A 9,827-nucleotide genomic window follows, 5' to 3' on the forward strand; every position below is an offset into this window, starting at 1 on the left:
CACCATGGAGATGAAAACAAAATTCGTAACATTTTCAAGTATCTTATCTTAGTGGATGTGTCAGTCAAAAAGGCTTTGGTTGGTAGTCAGTGTTTGCCATTCTTTTGTACTCAAATCCATTTTATTTTTTACAAAAGGGATTTATTTAACATATGACTGGAAATTATATGCCTCTGTTATTGGGTGCTTTATTAATTGATATCCAATTAAGGCAGTTAAATTAGGTCAGTGTCAGGCGTTCAGGCGGACTGGTGTAATGATTCTGACAGACCATACTTTTCTAAACACATTGATTCAATTAAATCCCTTTTTTTTCAGGATGAGTAATCAACTAAACAAAGCCATTCCATTCCCTCTGGGTGTGAGAATCATCCGGCATTAGTTTAAAGTCTGCAAATCATTCAACAGACAGGTTGGTTTACCCATTCAGCTCGCTGCTTAGTGCCCCCACAGAGGATCTGCTCCCACAGGGCTGACTGTTAATAGAGGAAAACATAGCCCTGGTACTGAAGCTCCTGTGGCATACAAAGCTGCCCAGCCAGGCCTGGCACACCCACACAGAAACCTATGCACGCCATACACAAACCTTGCAATCTGTTTACCCAAAGCCCTATTTATTTGATTTATTTATTTCACCTTTATTTAACCAGGTAGGCAAGTTGAGAACAAGTTCTCATTTACAATTGCGACCTGGCCAAGATAAAGCAAAAGCAGTTCGACACATACAACAACACAGAGTTACACATGGAGTAAAACAAATATACAGTCAATAATACAGTAGAAACAAGTCTACAGTACGATGTGAGCAAATGATGTGAGATAAGGGAGGTAAAGGCAAAAAAAAGGCCATGGTGGCAAAGTAAATACAATATAGCAAGTAAAACCCTGGAATGGTAGATTTGCAGAGGAAGAATGTGCAAAGTAGAAATAAAAATAATGGGGTGAAAGGAGCAAAATAAATAAATAAATTAAATTAAATAAATACAGTAGGGAAAGAGGTAGTTGTTTGGGCTAAATTATAGATGGGCTATGTACAGGTGCAGTAATCTGTGAGCTGCTCTGACAGCTGGTGCTTAAAGCTAGTGAGGGAGATAAGTGTTTCCAGTATACAGATACACAAGTCACATGTGTGCATTAGATATACTAGAAAGAAATCAGGAAAATGAGGATGGGCTGTTCCAAAACTGGTTCAAATGCAGATGGTTGAATTCACTACCACGGTATGACCTATGATAAGAACAGAACGCTTTGGGTTTGTAAATAATACAAATCGGTACATTTTGCAAAAATATTGCATGATAACACCTTCCATCGCTCCTCTGTTGTATGATGTACTGTAGCCTCCCTATAGTCCCTGTGAGACCTGATAAAATTGTTTCCTCCATCTGTGAACAGTTGTTGGTGGGCACTGCAAGGCTTTGTTATTTTTCTATTTTCTAAATAGACGCTCTACATATTTATGTAAGATTTTGTCCTGTCGCGATCTGTCAGAGATTATGAAGCTCTTTGATGCCAAATGGCTGTGTTTGCACTAGAAATCACCTGAGCAATCAGTTAGCACATCAGCTGAATGATACTGGGTTTTTAATCAGGGTATTTGTGTAGTCAGGTCTTTGGGACTGTTAATTGCTCCTTTAAAGTCATTGCGCTGAAAGAATTAATTAGGGTTTTAATCCCTCATGCAGACAGGGGATTGCTTTTCTGATACTGCTCATTTGATGTCACAATGAGCAGTTGAAAGAACAGAGGAAAATAGCAAATAGCAGAATTAGGTGGGGAAAAAAGGATCATTTACAGCATATCTCAAGGTACAGCTAACACTTTTTCAGCTCGTCAACAACAACGTTGTTCCAATTCCATATGCACATGTTCTGAGAAACACTAGTCTTAATTGTGGAATGGTTTGGGGAAATGTATCACTTACAAACTACATGAATGCTGAGCATTTTTCCATTTTACAATAGATTGCTTATGAGAGCCCGATGTGTTGATTAAGGTGCTCAAATGTCAAGTGTTTGAGGCTCGAATTTTATGTGCCATCAGCAAATCAACAAAATCAATGGTGTTGTGGGCTCAAGGGCTTTCTATTCATGAGACCATAAACACTCATACAGCGTGGGTGGGTGCTGATGAGGAGTATTGAGGTTGATTTTGCCAAGCCAGGTTGATAAACTACCCTGCTAGTTTGACTCCCTGTACAGAGGGTGAAAGTCAAGCTTCATTACGGTGGATTTAATGTGAAGTAGATTTTCTTCATACTAGTAGAATGTAGAGGTCTCATGAATCGAATCATCATAGTGTGGCATGCAAAGTGGGGTTTGACATTTTTGACACCCTTAATAAAGAGCAAAAATGACTGTATAAAATAAACAATACAAATACTGAACTACATTGTAGGCATGCGCTTAAAATAACAAGGGATAATTTTCTTTCTCAAAAAAGGTAGGGGTCAAAATAATTGACACCCTTGTTTTTGATACCTTTTAATACCACACCTTGCGAAGATAACGGCACTGAGCCTTTTTCTAAAATGTTTTATGAGATTGGAGAACACATTGGAAGGGATCTTAGACCATTCCTCCATACAGAATCCTTCCAGATCTTTGATATACTTCGTCTGCGCTTATGGACTGCCCTCTTAAACTCAAACCACAGGTTTTCAATGGGTTTCAAGTCGGGAGACTGAGATGACCATTGCAAAATGCTGATTTTGTTGCCAATTAACCATTTTTTTTGTGGATTTCGATGTGTGTTTGAGGTTATTGTCTTAATGAAAGATCTACTTGTGGCCAAGTTTCAACCTCCTGGTAGCCTCCTGGTACTGAATAAAGTTCATGATGCTATTGACCCCCTAGGACCAGTGGAAGCAAATAGCCCCATAACATCAAAGATCCACCACCATATTTTATAGTAGGTATGGGGTTCTTTTCTGCTTATACATGATCATTTTGACACCAAACCCACCACTGGTGTGAGATGCCAAAGAGCTCTAGTTTCATGTCATCTGACCAAAGTTCCAATCCAGGTGCCAATGCCATTTAGCAAACTCCAGGCGTTAACATTTGTTGGATGTAACAATGAGCTCTTAAGACACGCACATCAGTGGTGGGTTTGGTGTCAAAACAAGAATATATGAGCAGAAAAGAACCCCATACCTGCTGTAAAATATGGTGTTAGATCAAATCAAAATCAAATCAAAGTTTATTGGTTGAGGCCGCAGTTTTATAGTTGTTATCGCAGGTGCAGCGCAAGGATTACTGTATGTTTCTAGATCCAACAATGCATCAATATCTAGCAATACAATAACAATACACACCTAATCCCAATGTATAATTTTTTTTAAAGAACAATAAATTAAGACATCAGAATGAGCAATAGCAAAACGAGCAATGTCAGAGTCCGGAATATAAAAAAACATGTACAGTGGGGCAAAAAAGTATTAAGTCAGCCACCAATTGTGAAAGTTCTCCCACTTAAAAAGATGAGAGAGGCCTGTAATTTTCATCATAGGTACACTTCAACTATGACAGACAAAATTAGAAAAAAAATCCAGAAAATCACATTGTAGGATTTTTAATGAATTTATTTGCAAATTATGGTGGAAAATAAGTATTTGGTCACCTACAAACAAGCCAGATTTCTGGCTCTCACAGGCCTGTAACTTCTTCTTTAAGAGGCTCCTCTGTCCTCCACTCGTTGCCTGTATTAATGGCACCTGTTTGAACTTGTTATCAGTATAAAAGACATCTGTCCACAACCTCAAACAGTCACACTCCAAACTCCACTATGGCCAAGACCAAAGAGCTGTCAAAGGACACCAGAAACTAAATTGTAGACCTGCACCAGGCTGGGAAGACTGAATCTGCAATAGGTAAGGAGCTTGGTTTGAAGAAATCAATTGTGGGAGCAATTATTAGGAAATGGAAGACATTCAAGACCACTGATAATCTCCCTCGATCTGGGGCTCCACGCAAGATCTCACCCCGTGGGGTCAAAATTATCACAAGAACGGTGAGCAAAAATCCCAGAACCACACGGGGGGACCTAGTGAATGACCTGCAGAGAGCTGGGACCAAAGTAACAAAGCCTACCATCAGTAACACACTACGCCGCCAGGGACTCAAATCCTGCAGTGCCAGACGTGTCCCCCTGCTTAAGCCTGTACATGTCCAGGCCCGTCTGAAGTTTGCTAGAGAGCATTTGGATGATCCAGAAGAAGATTGGGAGAATGTCATATGGTCAGATGAAACCAAAATATAACTTTTTGGAAAAAACTCAACTCGTCGTGTTTGGAGGACAAAGAATGCTGAGTTGCATCCAAAGAACACCATACCTACTGTGAAGCATGGGGGTGGAAACATCATGCTTTGGGGCTGTTTTTCTGCAAAGGGACCAGGACGACTGATCCGTGTAAAGGAAAGAATGAATGGGGCCATGTATCGTGAGATTTTGAGTGAAAACCTGCTTCCATCAGCAAGGGCATTGAAGATGAAACGTGGCTGGGTCTTTCAGCATGACAATGATCCCAAACACACCACCCGGGCAACGAAGGAGTGGCTTCGTAAGAAGCATTTCAAGGTCCTCGAGTGGCCTAGCCAGTCTCCAGATCTCAACCCCATAGAAAATCTTTGGAGGGAGTTGAAAGTCCGTGTTGCCCAGCAACAGCCCCAAAACATCACTGCTCTAGAGCAGATCTGCATGGAGGAATGGGCCAAAATACCAGCAACAGTGTGTGAAAACCTTGTGAAGACTTACAGAAAACGTTTGACTTCTGTCATTGCTAACAAAGGGTATATAACAAAGTATTGAGATAAACTTTTGTTATTGACCAAATACTTATTTTCCACCATAATTTGCAAATTCATTAAAAATCCTACAATGTGATTTTCTCTGGATTTTTTTTTTTTACATGTACAGTGGGGCAAAAAAGTATTTAGTCAGCCACCAATTGTGCAAGTTCTCCCACTTAAAAAAGATGAGAGAGGCCTGTAACTACTGCTGTACACTCATTTTCAAATCACACACGGTCTATACTCTCTATACACCCCATTCACATACATACAGTGGGGCAAAAAAAGTATTTAGTCAGCCACCAATTGTGCAAGTTCTCCCACTTAAAAAGATGAGAGAGGCCTGTAATTTTCATCATAGGTACACTTCAACTATGACAGACAAAATGAGAAAAAAAATCCAGAAAATCAAAATTTTGGAGAAAGGTGTATGTAAACATCCGACTTCAACTGTATATAGTATGAGCCATGACTAGAATGCAGTACAACGTGGGTAAAACAGTATGTAAGCATTATTAGAGTGACCATTGTTCAATGATTTTATGTACTGTACATAGGGCAGCAGTCTCTTAGGTACAGGGTATAGTACCAGGTGGTTCATGGCAGATCTTTGATGTTATGCTTCCACTGTTCCTAGGGCCATTGTTAAGGTCAACGGCATCATGAACTTTACCCAGTACAGGACATTTTATAAAAATACCTGGTTGCCTGTGCCAGGAGACTGTATCTTGGCCACAAGTAGATCTTCCAGCAAGACAATAACCCTAAGCACACAACAAAATCAATAAATAATTGGTGAATTGGCCACAAAATCAACATTTTGCTATGGCCATCTCAGCCTCCGGACATGAAACCCATTTAAAATCTGTGGTTTGAATTGAAGAGGGCAGAGTCCATAGGTGCAGACGAAATATATCAATAATCTGGAAGGATTCCTTATGGTGGAATGGTGTAGGATCCCTCCCACTGCGCTCACAAACTCATAAAACATTTTAGAAAAAGGCTCAATGCCGTTATCCTCGCAAGGTGAGGTATCGAAGGTATTGAAAACAGGGTTGTCAATCATTTTATCCATACCTTTTTGAGATTTATTTTATTACTTGCTAAAAATCATCTGACAAGTTTCTAAAAATGACAATAAGTATTGTTTTTAAACATGTAATTTCTGCTCATCTTAAAACCTATCTAGGGCAGGCGTTCCGCTAGCGGAACCCCTCGACAACATTCCGCTGAAAAGGCAGCGCGTGAAATTCCAAATATTTTTTTTGAAAAATTTAAGTTTCACACATTAACAAGTTCAATACAACAAATGAAAGATACACTTCTAGTTAATCTACCCATCATGTCCGATTTCAAAAAGGCTTTACAGCGAAAGCACAACATATGATTATGTTAGGTCAGAGCCAAGTCAAAAAAACACAGCCATTTTCCAGCCAAAGATAGGAGTCACAAAAAGCAGAAATATAGATAAAATGAATCACTAACCTTTGATGATTTTCATCAGATAACACTCATAGGACATCATGTTACACAATACATTTTGTTCGATAATGTGCATATTTATATCCAAAAATCTCAGTTTACATTGGCGTGTTACGTGCAGTAATGTTTTGATTCCAAAACATCCGGTGATTTTGCAGATAGCCACATCAAATCCCAGAAATACTCATAATAAACATTGATAAAAGATACAACTGTTATTCACAGAATTAAAGATAAACTTCTCCTTAATGCAACCGCTGTGTCAGATTTCAAAACGACTTTACGGAAAAAGCATAATCTGAGTACGGCGCTCAGAATCCAATCCAGCCAAAGAAATATCCGCCATGTTGGAGTCAACAGAAGTTAGAAATAACATAATAAATATTAACTTACCTTTGATGATCTTCATCAGAATGCACACCCAGGAATCCCAGTTCGACAATAAATTACTGATTTGTTCCATAAAGTTCCATAAAGTCCATAATTTATGTCCAAATAGCCACTTGTTGTTAGCGTGTTCAGCCCAGTAATCCATCTTCATGAGGCGCGAGCACTACGTCCAGACAAAAACTCAAACATTTCCATTACAGGTTGTAGAAACATGTCAAACGATGTATGGAATCTATCTTTAGGATGTTTTTAACATAAATCATCAATAAGGTTCCAACCGGAGAATTCCATTGTCTGTAGAAAAGCACTGGAACGAGAGCTAACTCTGTCAGGACCGCGTGTCACGAGCCTGAAACACACTGCCAGACCACTGACTAATTCAGCTCCCATTCCCCCCTCCTTTATAGCAGAAGCCTGAAACAAGTTTCTAAAGATGGTTGACATCTAGTGGAAGCCGTAGGGAGTGCAACTTGACCCCATAGATACTGTGTATTCGGTAGGCTAAACTTTGAAAAACTACAAACCTCACATTTCCCACTTCCTGGTTAGATTTGTCTCAGGTTTTCGCCTGCAATATGAGTTCTGTTACACTCACAGACATCACTCAAACAGTTTTAAAAACTTCAGAGTGTTTTCTATCCAATAATAATAATAACATGCATATATTAGCATCTGGGACCGAGTAGGAGGCAGTTCACTCTGGGCACGCTATTCATCCAAAAGTGAAAATGCTGCCCCCTATCCCAAACAGGTTCAAGGGTTTCAATAATTTCAGACCCCACTGTATGTCTTCATAGTCGACTTTAAAACATCCTATTATTGTAAAGTAGTGTTTAAAAACATGTCTATAACTTCAAATTATCTGTTCCCTCCCCCCTCTCGCTCCTCCCTCCTTGCTATCTCAGGTGGTGTGTGAAGTATTTATCTTCATAGTGGAAAGCATATTCATGTATAGTTAACAGCATATTAAGTCAAGAACTTAATGTATTATGATGTAAACCATATCTTCTAAATGTCTGTTCTACCCTCTCTCTACTCTTCTAGGTGGTGGGTCAGATCGACAAGCTGACGTCAGACTTTGACTTTGACCTGGAGCCAGATGACTGGACAGTGGCCACAGCGAGCAGCACGTCCAGCAGCGAGAGAGGCCTAGGAGAGGCCTTCAGGCTGGACTTCCTCAACCCTGACGTGCTCTCAGACAGCTGGGAGTTCTGCAGCTATCTGGAGGCCTCCGTCGCTGCAGCAAACGCCGCCCACAAAGCAGGGCCAACGGTGCAGCCCAAAGATGCAGGGCTGGAGCCGGGTGCGGGGCGTGGGTGCATCCCCACCCAGACCCAGACCCCGCCACCCACAACCGCCTCAGCCTACTCCCAAATGAACGGGGGGCTGCCCATCCCTAACGGACCTCTCATAGTCACCCCAGACTCGTCCAGCGCCAGCGAAGAGGCTTCCAGCTCCACACACAGCCACAAGACCTCCCGCACGTCCGGCACCAGAGAGAGAGTCCGCTTCAGTGACAAGATCCTATACCATGCCCTGTGCTGTGATGATGACGAGGAGGATGAAGAGGAGGGAGATGATGAGAAGGGCGGCTGTGCGACCCCAGACACTGACGACAGTGAGCCCAGTCCTAGTCAAGCCGGCTCGCCCACACCACCGCTCTCCTCCTCAGAGCACTCCATCCTCCATAACTGTCTGGACCCTTCTTATGTCTCGTTCCCAGTGAACGTGGCAGCGGGGACTCATACGCTGCCCAGAAAGGGTCTTCTCAATCCCGCGAGCTGCCGGAAAAAACTGCTACGGAACAGCAGCACACAGACTGTTTCAGATAAAAGCACCCAAACTGTACTGCCCTATATTCCAGCCAAACAGAAAACAAAGGACCACTGAGAAACAGTAACTTTACAACGACAGAACTAATGAAAAGGGACTGTGTACTATTTAATATTAAATGCATAGATCATAGATTAATACACAACTAAATAAATACATATTAATTACTAAATAAATACATCATATGGGAAATGACTCACCTACCTAAAGTCATTCTGAGGCTCAGGGAAACAAAGGATAAAGGCAGTTCCTTAAGGCAGTAACAGAGAGAAAAGTGTTATTGACGGACCAAAAGGCTAGTGCCTGCTAATGTTAAGAAATGGACCGGATGGATTCCTTATTTATAATCATTTGCAACACTTATTGAGATGACTCAAGCAATCACTTTTCTAGGAAGTTCAAATTGTTCTGAAATCGGAAAGTAAGTGTGAAGAGGTCATTTCCCTCCTCGTACACCAGTATAAATCACAAGAAAATATATTGCTTGTTCTTTAAGATGTGGTTAAAAAACACTGCACATTCTGTACACTGAGAATCTGTATAAACATTGTCTTTTTCATCTTCCAATTATTTCAAATGTCAAGGGGGTTCCTGGTGTAACAACAGGGAGTGTATCTAGATGCAGAAGTCAAGCCTCCTTCTCTCTTTGATGTCATCATAAGTGAGTCAAGGCCCAGAAAAACATGGTTTGACCTGCCCTCGATTTTATTAATCATTTCAATAATTTATCTCTTGGTCTGCTGCTGAAACTGTAGTTGTGGAAAGCAAGAAGAAAAACAGGTATTTTTGTGAGATTCTGTGCTCCAACTCCACATTGTGACATTTCCACTTGATCTATCCGTTCCTCTCTGCAAGGAAGCAAGGCTGCTAGGGGTGAGGACTTGAATAGAAGTGCACAAAGCCAAGATGCAAAAGGTTATGTCTCTCCATTCTGAATCCCAGTAGGGATTTGGACTCAATAGAGCAGCATTTTATTCACAGGGACTATGCCAAAAGCAGTGTTGATCAATAAGGCTGATTGAGAGAGTGCTGTGAGAGGTCTCTCTGCTGAACAGGCAGACCCTGCTCCTGGGGGCCCACAACAAAAACTCACAGTTAGACCTCCATCTATTTCCTCTGCTATTAGTGGCAGACATGGACAGACGCAGCCTTCAAGAAAGAGGTTGGCATTTAAGAAATGTGTGCCAGGATGTGAAAGAGTGGGTGGCAGACAGAGAGAAAGAGAGCGATGGAGAGAGGGGGGGTTGAGTGAATGCAGGGTAAAGGGCTGACCTCACAAAGAAAATGTGCTGCTAGATTGTTGTTAATCAACCCTTGGAACACAATAATTTC

General features: G+C 41.2%; 1 protein-coding gene across 4 annotated transcripts in view; it reads left to right on the forward strand.

Moving 5' to 3' along the window:
- The window catches only part of LOC110506450 (inhibitory synaptic factor 1), a 47,586-nt gene extending 38,467 nt beyond the window's left edge, over positions 1-9,119 (forward strand). For all 4 annotated transcript variants that reach the window (XM_090222227.1, XM_036963882.2, XM_036963881.2 and 1 more), the window contains one exon: positions 7,707-9,119. In XM_090222227.1, coding sequence (XP_090078353.1) covers positions 7,707-8,552 — 846 coding nt within the window. In that variant the 3' untranslated portion in view covers positions 8,553-9,119. The remainder of the gene's footprint in view (positions 1-7,706) is intronic.
- Positions 9,120-9,827: the final 708 nt, after the last annotated feature.

The sequence above is a fragment of the Oncorhynchus mykiss genome, chromosome 26 (assembly GCF_057628025.1).
Source record: "Oncorhynchus mykiss isolate SJ-2025 chromosome 26, ASM5762802v1, whole genome shotgun sequence".
Classification (NCBI taxonomy): Eukaryota; Metazoa; Chordata; class Actinopteri; order Salmoniformes; family Salmonidae; genus Oncorhynchus; species Oncorhynchus mykiss.